This window comes from Setaria italica, chromosome IX (assembly GCF_000263155.2).
Source record: "Setaria italica strain Yugu1 chromosome IX, Setaria_italica_v2.0, whole genome shotgun sequence".
NCBI classification, from domain to species: Eukaryota; Viridiplantae; Streptophyta; class Magnoliopsida; order Poales; family Poaceae; genus Setaria; species Setaria italica.
This window is the reverse complement of record NC_028458.1, coordinates 6,859,466-6,872,866: the sequence shown is the minus strand read 5'-3', so window position 1 is coordinate 6,872,866 and position 13,401 is coordinate 6,859,466. Positions and strand designations below refer to the sequence as shown.

Below are 13,401 nucleotides of genomic sequence, written 5' to 3'. Positions count from 1 at the left end.
AACGCAATTCATATCTGACCGGACCCAGGATCAGACTTACAACAGTTTCCTCTCTGACCCTGAATCCCTGATGCAAGCTGACCTGATCTGACACTGCACCCGTCTGTTCTGGTATACTGTACGTACAGGACAGCGACACATGGATACAAATTTGCAAATACATAATCTAGAAGCCAAGCCAGAGACTGGTTAACCAATCCCTTTTCTGCCGGCTAAGTGCTAAGCGCGTGTGATTCCATTCCGGAGGCCGGTGTGCGTTGATTCCTGCGCCCCCGAGAGGACAGGAGGAGAGGACAGCGGGCGAGGCGAGGGAGGAAAATTCCAGTCCAAGTCTAACGCTTCTCCCTTCTCCTTTTCTTCCTCCCCGCGGCCCTGGGCCTGGTCAGGTCGGTCTTTGCCGCCATTGCGCGAATCGCAGCTTCTTCCTGGTGGGAATTCCTGGTACGGAGGCGAGGAGCCTTTCTTGATCTATTTGTCTTCTTCTCTTTGCTTTCGTGTTCTTGCCATTTGCGTGGATTGCGAGATGGTGTGGTGGATTCCTATTCCTTGCCGGCTTGTGTTCTGATGGGTGAATAGGTGATGATACGCAGATGAAGTCCCTGTTCTGATGCAATCCTGCTTTTCTGTTCTTTTTTTGGTACTTCTTTATACGTAGACAGGATCATATTTTGAGGGGAAAGATGTGCTGGTTCACCGTAGAGCTCGTATGAATTCAGAGATCTCGATGCCTACCTGTTCAATTGATGTTATTATTCGTATCTATCATGTTGATCTATCAGATCTAATATACTTCTCCAATTCGAGTTCATGGAAATAAGGCAAAGAGCAACAGACTTATCTCTTTACCTCGAAGTTATAGAAACTGGGGGAAAATTCAATGGTGCCATCCCAGTTAATCATTATAATTAAGTTCGTCGTTTTCGGTGTGCTTGTACATTCCTATCAGAAGAACATAGAAAATTGCACATGGGAGTCAAGGGGACATAAAGTATGTAGTAGGGGCTGCTTTCACCTGCCCATTCCCATATTCCAATTGGATTGTAGTGCTAATCAATTGTTGCCTTTCTTGTCATTGCAAGACTCTGGCCTACAGAATAAAGGAATCAATACTTAGTAGCAAATAGTTTCTTCCTGGATAGAAAGAATTGAATATGTCTGTGTTATTTGCAAATTCAGAATGGGGCCCAAATTCTGGTTGTATTCTTTTCTTCATTTCTTTTAAAAAAGGAAGCATAAAATTCATCCAGACTCCAGAGTATATAAATATTCTGAAAACAAATATTACTCCACAGTGTCTTGCTTTGCCATTGAGTTGGTGTGTTGTTATTTTGTATTGCTTAATATTTATATATCTTACCATTAGGATCATCAGGGTTGAGCATTACTGAGATTGGGAGTGGAAGAAATCATGTTCAGGAGAAAGCATGCCTCTCATTTCAACTCAAGTGATACTGAGCAGCGAGAAGCAAAGGTAATTATTACAATTGTCTTCATATTATTTATTTTTTTTACATTGAGGTTTTCCCTAAGCCTGCTATTGAAATTTATGTTACGCGGAAGCCCAAAGTGTTTGATCAGTAGATGAGCACTTTGTTCACTTTGTTCTTCTACTTGTGCTATGACTATGATGCATTTCTTTGTAGCAAATGAAACACCGCAGCATCCTTGTGCGTCAGAACCTGCATACCTTTTGATGTTTGCATATTAATACCGGTTCACACGAACCCTCCACTTAACGGTCTGAGTATCTATGCATAGTTGCAAGTGTTTTCACAGAGAATTGCACTTGGGGCTTTTATATCTGTATAAAACAAACAAGCTTGACAAACGGTTCCCGTTTGTTATTCAGACATCTCTGTAAGGTTTTGTTGATTTCTCACACAGATCTCTCCTATGAGCAGATAAATGAATTAAAATCTGCACTTGGACCTCTGTCTGCCCGCTGTGAGAAGTACTGCAGTGAAGCTTGTTTGACAAGATACCTTGAAGCCCGGAACTGGAATGTTGCCAAGTCGAAAAAAATGCTGGAAGAAAGCCTCAAGTGGAGGGCAGCTTATAGGCCGGAGGATATTCGCTGGGTAAATAGGATCAAGTTACTTTGTTCTCTGAATCCTAATCAAGTAACCACACACACGCTAACTGCCTTTTAGCCTGATGTTTCTGTTGAAGCGGAAACCGGCAAAATGTACAGGGCAAATTTTCGAGATAAAGAGGGGAGAACGGTTGTTATTATGAGACCTACAAAGGAGGCAAGGCTTCCTCTTCTGAATTGCCATTCCTTTTTCCTAAAAGTCAGTAGTCTCTCTAGAATGCTTACCTCAATATTCACCTGTATGCTTTTCTCAAATTTCAGAATACAACATCCCATGACGGGCAAATCCGGTTCCTTGTGTATGTTTTGGAGAACGCTATCCTGAACCTGCATGAAGGTCAAGAGAAAATGGTATGGCTGATAGACTTCACAGGATGGACAATGGCCCATGCCACGCCTATAAAAACTGCCAGAGAATGTACAAGCATCCTGCAAAATTATTACCCTGAGAGGCTGGCCACTGCATTTCTGTTTAATCCCCCAAAAGTATTTGAAACCTTTTACAAGGTAAAGATTCAACCCTGCACGGAGAGTTGATAGAGAGAAATTATTCCTGTTTTATTTCCCTATTCTAACTTAATTATTCCAAATTCTTTCATCCTTTCAGGCTGTCAAATATTTCCTTGACCCAAGATCGATCGAGAAGCTGAACTTCGTGTACCTGAAGGATGAGGAGAGCATGAAGGTCCTGTACAGTTGCATTGATCCCGAGGTACTTCCTGTAGAGTTCGGGGGAAGGAAGAATGTGGTGTACAACCATGAGGACTACTCCAAGCTGATGCTGGAAGATGACATCAAAACCTCAAGCTTCTGGGCAGATGACGCAAAACCTGTTAACCATGTTGCCAGAGGGACCTTGGTTGCTGATGTTACACCTCAGTCGTCCGTAATTGCCGCTAAAGCCAGTTGAGGAGTATCCGCCTACCGTGATGGGAGCTATTCGTATAGCTTTAATGGAGGAAATAGATAAGTGAAGGCGCTAATAGCGTGTTCATTGTGAAGAGAAATAAACGGAATGACAAAATAGATGTTACTTGTTCATACCAAAATTTGCAGTAATCAAGCAGTTGATCTGGTATATATACACTTGAGCTATAAAGAGGATATCTTCGTGGGTCATTTGGATGCCAAAGGGCCTGTTCGCTTCAGCTTATAAGCCGGCTGAAAAGCTGAAACGGCTGATTTGTTGTGAGCGAAAAATACTGTTTGGTGACTGATAAGCCGGCTGAATAAGCTGAAGCGAACAGGTCCAAAGGTCCAAAAGGAATGGTGTACAAGGTAGGAGGACAGCCCAATTATTGTGCTTACATCACTCTAAATACATCATGTGCTACTCGGTTACTCCAAGCGTACGATATACAGGGCGTGCATGTTTTAAGCCAAATTATAAGCATGTTTTGTTGCGTAAAAATAATGCAACTTGATTCATACTTTACAGTGTATGCGTTTCCACTCTACATGTGTTTTTTAAGCAATATAATCAATTTATTATGCGAGAAAACTCGATCAAGTACCAGGGTCAGGGCATCATCCTGCACTGCAGTGTCGCAAATCGCAATCACTCATCAGAGAGCAGCGAGGACGGCTGATCCGACTCCCGCAGGCGGCAGGCCTGGCAGAACAGCCAAGATCTGAGAACTCACTACAGAAGCACAGGTACGAACGCCACCGTGCACGCAGAGGGTTCCCGCTCCGCGCCACCGGTGACGGTGACACCCGCCGGCGCGGGAGCGGAGCAGATGGGCACCCGGATCCTCGTTGATCTGCACCCACGTGCACCTCATGCGTTGGCTGCTTCCGCGGCGCACCCAAATCCCGGCCGTCGATTTCACCGCAGCTGCTGACCTGATCCGGCATCAGGCCCGTCCGTTCGGTAATCAGTACACGTCAGCGTCGGCAGGCAAGAGCTGGCGCTAAACAAAGCCCATGGCGAAGCAACTAGTAGAGAGCCACTTCTCTCTCCCAGTCCCAGCATATTGAGGCGCCGCGTGGTTCTTCACTTCTCCGATTCCCAATTTTCCATTGCGGAGGGCAGGTGCGTGGATCCCTGCGCCCCAAGAGGACAGGAGGGAGGAAGAGAGGACGGCGGGGGTCGGAGGAGGGAAAAGTGGGCCAACTCTAGCGTTCCCCTTCTTCCCTGCGGCGCCTGCGTCTGGGCAGCCCTGTTCCATTGCGCCACTTCGCGGCTTCCTGCCTGGTGTGGGCCTTCTTGCGTATCCTGGTATGGGACCTTCCTTGATCTGCTTTGTTCCTGTTGTTTGGGTGGAGTGGGCTCCTGTTGTCCTGCAGGTTTGGTGGATGGATTCATCGCCGCCTGTATCCTGATGATAGGGATTTTCTTTTTTTTAACGAAATTGATGATCCGGGGATGCTCTCTTGTCCTGCTAGGCTACCATCCCCTAAAGCCGGCCCTGCCTTTTCTGTTCATTGTTTACAGTACTTTATACCGTTAGCATTAGCACGAAATAAATAAACAATGGGCTTTCGAGGGGAAAGTTGTGCAGATTCGCCGCGGAGCTTCTAGGAATCCAGAGATCTCGGCCCCTGCCTTTGGAATGTGCATGCTCTTGTAGTCTTATTTCTACCATGTCCTCATGTCAGAAACTCAGAATTCAGATCCGTACGAATCCTCCGATATGAGCTAATTGGCACCTGCTGGCAGATGTTAAGAGTAATCATCAACACCGGTTCCTGTAGTTTTAGCAGGCTAGCTGTTGCAGCCGCAGCTGCAACAATCTCAGCCGAACAGGGATGAATGTGGTCTATTATTCTTTCTCTTATTTTTCCTCCTGAAAATAAGTGTATAATTGAATGGTTGCACACTTCTAAAATATTCTGAAAGCAAAGTATAACTATCTTTGACCTGCCTATCAATCAATAATATTTAATACTCTCTTGTTCCTTGTTATTTGCATATGAACAAGAAAATGTCTCATTTTTCACATAGCCATCGCTACTTTTTTATATTTAATTTCAATTTTTGAGAGTGATTTTCGTCATTTGGTATATGGTTACATAGTATTTTTATTTTAACATGTGCATAATCTATTTAGGTCTGAGCATCATTCACAGTGGAAGAAACAATGTTTAGGAGAAAGCATGCCCCTGATGTTAACTCAAATGATGCTGAGCAGAGAGAAGCAAAGGTAAGTTTAAAATTTGTTGTTCCATCATAAATTTGTGAATTCACAATACATGGCTTCTTATTGCAATATTGGTGCATTTGTTAGCTTTGTAAATGAACTAGGAGCAGATAAGTCTCATGCTGTTCTCCTATGAACAGATAAATGAATTGAAAGCTAAACTTGGGCCTTTGTCTGCCCGTGCTGAGAAGTACTGCAGTAAAGCATGCTTGAAAAGATACCTAGAAGCCCGTAACTGGAATGTTGCCAAGTCTAGAAAAATGTTGGAAGAAAGTCTCAAGTGGAGGGCAGCTTACAGGCCTGAGGACATTCGCTGGGTAAATTTGCTCTTCCTTTTTTGTCAATGAATGTGTTGCTCAAGTTATTCTGTTTATCTGAATCCTGGCCAAGTGACTGAACTTCATATTAAACTCCTTTTAGCCAGATGTTTCTGCTGAAGGGGAAACCGGTAAAATGTACAGGGCAAGTTTCCGAGACAGAGAGGGCAGAACTGTTGTCGTTATGAGACCTACAAAGCAGGCAAGCAATCCACGCTTTTAAAACATGACACTTGCTATTGTTTGCTACTTTATGAAAATCCTCAGTCTCTCTAGCTTCCTTAACTAAGGACTTGCCAATATGCTATTTTGAAATTCCAGAATACTTCATCTCATGAAGGGCAGATACGGTTCCTTGTACATACTTTGGAGAATGCAATCCTCCACCTGCCTGAAACTCAAGAGAAAATGGTATGGTTGATAGATTTCACAGGATGGACAATGGCCCATGCCTCGCCCATAAAGACATCCAGAGAAACTGCAAATATCCTGCAAAATCATTACCCTGAGAGGCTGGCCATTGGATTTCTATTTAATCCCCCAAAAGTATTTGAAGCTTTTTTTAAGGTATGGACTCTCAACCTTCCCGTTTCACAAATTTAATTTATGTATCTGGTTTCATTCACACAAAATCAATTGATGCAGAAAAAACTGTTTCCTTTTTTTCCAACTTAAATGTTGCAAATTCTTTCAGGTTATCAAAGTTTTCCTTGACCCGAAAACAATCGAGAAGGTGAACTTTGTGTACCAGAAGGATGAGGAAAGCATGAAGGTCATGTACAAGTACATTGATCCGGAAATCCTTCCTGTAGAGTTTGGAGGGAACAACAATGTGGCCTACAACCATGAGGAGTACTCAGAGTCGATGATGAAGGATGACATCAAAACAGCTAACTTTTGGGCAGATGATGCAAAAACTGACCATGCTAACTCTGCCATCAATGGGACCTTGGTTCCTGAAGTTACACCACAGCCATCGCTGCTTGCTGCTAAAGCTAGTTGAGTATCCGCTTGCTATGCTGAGAGTTGTCTTTGTAGCTCTGTATCACCAAATTGACGAGTTGAAACATCGTTCATATTAATGAAATAAGAGACATGGTTAGCGTGGTCAATACTCGAATTCATTCAGTATAAGGTACGATTGGATATCGTCATGGGTGATTTGATGCCCAAAGAGATGGTGTACAAGGTACTGTCCAGATATTGTACTTTAATCGTTACTGAATATAACTGATGGCGCCATTATTAGTAACTAGTAAAATGCACGTGCGGTGTTTATAAAAAGGAATTGCTAAGGTACACCTAAATGACTATGGACCGTCCATTTAGTTAGATCTGGATAACTTATTACCTCCTGGGAGGTAATAGATGAAATATATATTTATATATTATTTTATTTTGAAAAATAGGATAAATAGGGAAAATATCTCTATATTAGATCTAACTTGCATATATAGCAGATCTAACTTTCATACAATGATGTAACGTGACACATTGGTGAGATGCAACATTTTTTCACAATGCTTTTCTTATAACGTAAAAGAAAATAAAAAGTGATCCAGACGTAATTTCTCGCATCATTTTGTTTCTTTGAACATGATGAAATAGACCCGTTTTGCAACGTGAAAAAAATGGTGAGATCCCTAGCGTGATTTCGTTGTAACATCTTTTGTTGAACACCATCGATAACATGATTTCTTTTGCGGTGAACAAAGGCAAAAGTCAGGTGTGCAACTAATTCTGGTAAAGAAAAATATGTACGTGACCTACTAATACTAACCGTGCTCAATTATGAAAGATAAAATAATTAACATGTCATTAGTTGCAACCGAACGGAATTTAAATAACAAATTGCATGTTGTATGCATGCCTACCTGTTCCTCCTAGATGCAAGGAAGAGGTGATAACCGGTTGTTTATGTCTTTGTTTTCTTTTTAATTATTTTATCTCTCCTGATATTGAGCGGTTCAGATTTAATTTCAACTCTTACCTCACAAAGTGGCAAAGCCGCATTATCGGTCCCAATACATTATTATTGTGCCAAAGTACAAATTCAACCAGAAGAAACCACCATTTTGCCTATAAATGCAAAACACCATGGACTGCAATTAGGCCCTCGCGCTGAGCCAGTCACGGTGTTGCCGAAGGGCGATGGGAGCTGGGCGGCACGGCGAGCGCCAGGCTGGAGAAGGCGCTGGGCGAGCACTACTTCAACCTTGAGAACTTCTTGGAAGGAAAAGCAATACCTGTTCCAACAGGATGAAAGGTTTCATAATTTAATCACTCGATTTAACAAGCAAATTTTTCGGTTGGTGTCATCACTGTCATGATTTTTCAACTCTACACAAAGTGTGAAAAAACTCAAAAACTCTATAGTAGCATACTGGCATGCAAGAAGTATATGTACCTTAATGAGCATTCTAATTTTATCAAACACTAACCAATTATGGTAATTCAATCACCCGGCTTAGCAAGAATGTTAGAAGAAAAAGGTTGGTTGGTGACATAGATTTTTAGCTCTGTATAAGCAGTGCGAAAATCTGAAAAACTCATAATAGCAAGCAAGAAATATACCTTAATGAGCATTATATTTTCAACAAACACTTTCTTAAAAAATAATTTTCCGAAATGATTTGAGCGAAAGCACACTTACTGTTACTGAGCAATTCATCTGCTTTCAGTAGACATGAATTTTGTGGCTGCTGGCAGCTATGCTAAGGACGTGTGTCTCATTCCAAAGACTGATCGTACACATTTATCTTAGAAGAACAATACTATGATTAAAAAACATAACTAAAGCACAAGCTGATTATAACAGTTGAAATATTTTACCTCTGCATCTGCCTGCAAAAATTCCCTCAAGACTTTGCTTGAGTTCAAGCTGTGAAGCTATGAAGCTATCCTGTTAGTGAATAAGTCCAGAGCTTGATGCCACAATTCAATTGTTAGCACAATTGTTCAGCAATCCAGAGATTTCCTGTGAGATTAAATGAAAAGCGTAATTTGGGATCTCTGGAAGGGGAGGTATAAAAATGCCTTTCTACCTCTCAGCAAGGCTATCGTGCAACCATTCAAAATCACTATAGCATCCATTAACAATTTTCTCGTTCAGGTAAGTTGGTCTATAGAAACAAAAGCGTGGCAAATCAACAAGTGTTGGAGGTCAAAAAAATGCCACATGTCTGTACTCTGTACAAGAAAAGTGCACAATTATTGGTAGTATAAGATTGCCATGCCATTCGGCGCAATGCTCAGATGGAAGATTGCATATAATTGCTGTTTCGATTTCTTATTGAAACTCAAATATACATTTTTCACAAACTCGAACTTACAATCACCTTCGAAGTCATAAGTTATAACACTACTGCTTTGCTTTCATATTGTCCTAATGCTACATAGTTTGTTCTTCTTGCCCGTCGACTTCAATGTTCAGAAACACAATTCGGCTCCACTGAATCCTTTACTGCTAGCTCTACTGGTTACATAATATCTATCGGATGATGTACTAAAATCTAGAAGGACACGTGAGTTTTGCTAACCAATGAGCTGCAATTAATACTGGTTGACAACAGATATTAGCTCCAGATCTATATTAGGAAGTTGCAACAAAAAATTAGAGTTCCACTGTTGCAGCTCTTATACCCTCGACGCAAACTCTGCACAAAATACTCTAAAAGGCTACCCGCAGTTCCGCACGAGTATAAACAAAGCATCTACTTGGAGACAACCATATTGCAAAATCAATCCTAAACCAGGGGCTGTTAGGATTGATCTCCGTCGGATTTGACCCTGATTCTCAATTAGCGCCCCGATCGGGGGTGCCCCAACCATATATGGTTGGTGGACCCCCGTCGCACAGCGTCATATAAAAGGACGTGGGGGCCAGGGCACGCAAACCAACGTTCGCCGTGCCCACAATCCCACCGACACCAAAACCCTAGCCGATCTAGTGGAGGCGTTGTTAGCGGCGGGAAGACTCGCCAACTCCAAGCCGCTGTCGCCGCTCTCTCCGTCAACACCGTCTACACTGCCATGGCTACCTCTTCAACAAAGTCCGACGGTCGGTCTCTCTCCCTCTCCCTCTGTAGGTAGTCTCGGCATTAGACATGAGTCATGTTGTTTTATCTAAGTTAGAAATGTATCACCCGCTAGATGAACACCTAGATGCTCCTGTGTTTCTATTAATGGTATCAGAGCCATACTAGGTTGTAATCTAGATGGGGAAGTTTAATTTTCTCACACGAGTTAGAGATCCGAAGCATTTAGAAGGAGAGGATTCAAATCCTAGATCTAAGAAAGACAAGCAAGGAGGGGTTTTCCCCACACCGGATCTAATCCGAGAAGATACCCTAACACACCGGTCACCGGCGTGTAGAGAGAATGGGAAGAGACACGGCGATCGATGGTTTTGACCGACGGCCGCCGACGGATCAAGACCGCAAGGAAGCGACGACTTACCTCGTTGTCCTCCGACCACCGGAGACCTCCGGGAAGCCTCCGCGCTGGCGAAGTCCGGGCCGAGCCAAGGCGTCGCCGCTAGGCCGCTTGACGGTGTCACGCTCAACCATAGGGGAGCGTGCGCACCAGTGAGGGGGCAGGCGATGGCGCCATCCGCTGCCAGCAAGCACCTGGCGACTGCCATCCTCTCTCACTTGGGTACGAGTTGCGGCGCAAAGGAGGAAGAAATGAGTAGGGTTATAGGGGCGACGGTCGCCCGGCATTTTTGCTCGACCAATGAACCCACTCAGCCGTCCGATGCGACGGACAGACGAGTTCGTCCGGGCTAGATACGGCCCACGCGGGATGAGGAAGCGGGCCGCTTCGGTGGCTCGGGCCCAAGTTGCGGCCTGCCAAGCCGCAGCTGAGTAAACGAGCCGAGTGAGTGAGTTGAGCTAGCAAGCGGGCCAGGCTGGGCCGCCACGCTAGCTGGGCTGTGAAGCCGCGGGCAAGCCAGGCTAGGCCGCCGCGCTATGGCAGAGCCAGGCTGGGCTGCTTCCTAGCGTGGACCAGCAGGATAGTAGGGTTTTGGCCCAGCAAATTGGTGCAGGTGTTTTGGGCTAAATCCACGGTCGAGCCAAAGAAATAGTGAAAAGTGAGCCTGCTTCAGTTTTCCTTTCCGAGTGATTTTCATCATTTCTGGGAATTGATTAGTGGCTCAAATAAAAAGTATTTTAATGAGTTTTTCCTGTGGGTAAAATTCACAAATTAAGTTTATGCTTCCGTTGTATTAAGTTTGAATTAAGATGAATTTTTAGCTTTATTTTGCCAATTTTATGCATTAAGTTGAAGTTTTTAGTCTATTTCTCTAATTAAATTGGAACCAACGGGAAAATTTAATTCGAAAATAATTATTTTTCCTGAGTATGATAATTTTATCTACTGACCAACAACTTTCTACTGACCAACGTTGTTGATAAAATTGTTGTACTATAAGTTTAGATTTATCATTATTAATTCTATTTCTGCCCAACGGTGATTTAGAATTGATATTGGGAAGTTTTATGTTTTAATTTGACCAACGTTGAATTAACTCAATTTCTCTGCATATTTGTTTTCCGGCAATCCTATGAGCTTTATCTTATCCATCGAGCCCCTCACAGGAGGTGACTACGGCTCGTGGCGAGAGAAGGTCGAGATAGCACTTGCGCTGTCCGACATTGATTTGGCACTAACTGCTCCCTGTCCCATAGAACCTAAGGACCCCGTGCGGGCCGAAAATGAAAGTCAGGATGATTTCGACAAAACGGTGCGCGACCATGCACCGATAAGAATGCAGTACAATCTTGATCGTGCGAAGTGGGACTCATCAAATAGAAAGTGCCTGATGGTGATCAAAAGCTCCATCACAGAAGCAATTAGGGGAGCAATCCCAGAATGTAAGACCGTCAGTGAGTACCTGACAAAAGTGGAGAGTCAGTTTACTGGCTCTTCAAAAGCATATACAAGCACCCTCATAAGAAAGATTGTCACTATGAAATACACTGGTAGCGGTGTAAGGGACCACATATTGCGAATGAGCAATATGTCTTCCAAGCTAAAGTCTATGGAGATGGAGCTTCTAGAAGCATTCATAGTTCATCTGATCTTTACCTCACTGACCAAAGAATTTGAGGCCTTAGCTGTAAATTACAACTCACAGCTAGGAAAATAGGGTATCGAGAAAATGATTGCCATGTGTGTGCAAGAAGAAGAGAGGCTTAAGGGCTCATCCGGTGATACTATCAATTACCTGAGCCAAAACAAGAAGAGAAATTTTCAAAATTCTAAGCCACAAGGGAAACCTCAGTGGAATGCCTCTTCTTCTAAGGCACATGGAGAGGCTCCAATGCAAGATCACCATCAAAGATCAAACCATGAAGTGGTGGTGGACAACGACACTTGCAAGTGGTGCAAGAAGAAGGGACACTATCAGAAGGATTGTCCAGAGTTCCTGAAGCACCTAATGAAAAAAAAGTGAGGATATTATTACATTTGTAGATGAATCCTTGTATTTAAGTTATAAAAAATCTCCTTGGTGGATTGACTCAGGTGTAACTGTTCATGTTGCAAATTCATTATAGGTATTCCATACGAGGAGGATCCTGCAAAGAGGAGAAAGAAGAATTAAAGTTGCAAATGGCGTCCAAGTTGAAGTCGAAGCTGTTGGAGAACTCCCATTAGAATTTGCAAATGGCTTTATACTTCACTTGAGAGATGTTCTTTTTGTACCCTCTTTGCATAGAAACTTAATAAGTGTGTCGTGCTTAGATGATGATGGTTTTGCTTGTCATTTTGGTAATGGGCAATGTGAAATCAAGTTTAATAATAAGATTGTTGGTCTTGCTTTCAGACAAGACGAGCTTTATTTGTTATCACTTTGTCAGAATGTGAATGAAATAAGCGCTGGGAATGAGAATGCCTCCTCGTCTATGAATGTAAAGAATAAGCGAAAAAGAATTGATGATGTATCATCGAAATTATGGCACAGTCGTTTAGGCCATATTTCAAGGGGGAGAATAGAACGATTAGTTAAGGAATCAATTCTTCCGCCATTAGAATTCCGATTTAGAGCAATGCATTGATTGCATTAAGGGAAAATTCATTAAGAAAATTAAGAAAGACACCAAGAGAAGCATAGGAGTTTTGGAAATAATTCACACAGATACATGTGGTCCGTTTCCTGTGACATCTGTGGATGGTTATGATTCTTTCATAACATTCAGAGATGATTACTCATGTTATTGTTATATTTATCCAACCAAAGAGCGTTCAGAAGCGTTGGATAAATTTAAGATATTTAAGGCTGAAGTAGAAAATCAGCATAACTTAAAGATGAAAATAGTCAGATCCGACCGTTGGAGGGAGAACTTTGGTCGGCATACCCCATATGGCCAGATTCCTGGACCTTTTTCAAGGTTTCTGCAGGAAAATGGCATAGTTGCCCAGTATTCTACACCGGGTGAGCCTCAGCAGAATGGAGTAGCTGAAAGACGTAACCGTACCTTAATGGATATGGTGAGAAGCATGATAAGTTACTCCACTTTACCGGTTAGTTTTTGGATGGAGACATTAAAAACCACCATTCATATCCATAATCGGGTCCCTAGTAAGTCGGTGTCTAAAACACTGTATGAGTTATGGACTGGACGAGAACCCTCACTTATTTATTTGCGTGTATAGGGTTGTCCGGCTGAGGCTAAAGTCTTTAATCCAAACATTGGGAAGTTAGATCCTAAGACAGTTAGTTGCCATTTCATTGGCTACCCTGAGAAGTCAAAAGGTTATTGTTTCTACTATCCCGACAAATATACTAAGTTTGTAGAAACGAGACACGCTATGTTTCTGGAGGATAAAATGATCAGGGGGAGCA

General features: G+C 42.8%; 2 protein-coding genes across 3 annotated transcripts; both read left to right on the top strand.

Annotated features, from left to right (window-relative positions):
* The first annotated feature begins 209 nt into the window (after nt 1–209).
* On the top strand, nt 210–3,444 carry LOC101766347 (random slug protein 5). 2 transcript variants are annotated; one of them, XM_004981878.3, is made up of 6 exons: nt 210–441; nt 1,364–1,471; nt 1,902–2,078; nt 2,151–2,249; nt 2,354–2,599; nt 2,700–3,444. In XM_004981878.3, the coding sequence occupies exons 2-6, from the start codon at nt 1,409–1,411 to the stop codon at nt 3,000–3,002; spliced, it is 888 nt and encodes a 295-aa protein (XP_004981935.1). In that variant the 5' UTR covers nt 210–441; nt 1,364–1,408; the 3' UTR covers nt 3,003–3,444. The 2 variants fall into 2 exon arrangements, with proteins under 2 accessions (XP_004981935.1, XP_004981936.1); XM_004981879.3 differs by having other exon boundaries at nt 1,373–1,471; nt 2,700–3,132.
* Nucleotides 3,445–3,983: 539 nt separating this feature from the next.
* On the top strand, nt 3,984–6,686 carry LOC101765936 (random slug protein 5). The gene is made up of 6 exons (XM_004981877.4): nt 3,984–4,313; nt 5,146–5,238; nt 5,376–5,552; nt 5,656–5,754; nt 5,874–6,119; nt 6,247–6,686. The coding sequence occupies exons 2-6, from the start codon at nt 5,176–5,178 to the stop codon at nt 6,553–6,555; spliced, it is 894 nt and encodes a 297-aa protein (XP_004981934.1). The 5' UTR covers nt 3,984–4,313; nt 5,146–5,175; the 3' UTR covers nt 6,556–6,686.
* The last annotated feature ends 6,715 nt before the right edge of the window (nt 6,687–13,401 follow it).

Excerpts from the sequence above, each read along its gene's own strand:
- LOC101765936 (XM_004981877.4), top strand. The coding sequence starts at position 5,176 with ATGTTTAGGAGAAAGCATGCCCCTGATGTTAACTCAAATGATGCTGAG. Across the intron at positions 5,553-5,655 it reads GGCCTGAGGACATTCGCTGG|CCAGATGTTTCTGCTGAAGG; the intron begins GTAAATTTGCTC and ends AACTCCTTTTAG. Across the intron at positions 6,120-6,246 it reads TATTTGAAGCTTTTTTTAAG|GTTATCAAAGTTTTCCTTGA; the intron begins GTATGGACTCTC and ends AAATTCTTTCAG.
- LOC101766347 (XM_004981878.3), top strand. The coding sequence starts at position 1,409 with ATGTTCAGGAGAAAGCATGCCTCTCATTTCAACTCAAGTGATACTGAG. Across the intron at positions 1,472-1,901 it reads CTGAGCAGCGAGAAGCAAAG|ATAAATGAATTAAAATCTGC; the intron begins GTAATTATTACA and ends TCCTATGAGCAG. Across the intron at positions 2,250-2,353 it reads TTATGAGACCTACAAAGGAG|AATACAACATCCCATGACGG; the intron begins GCAAGGCTTCCT and ends CTCAAATTTCAG.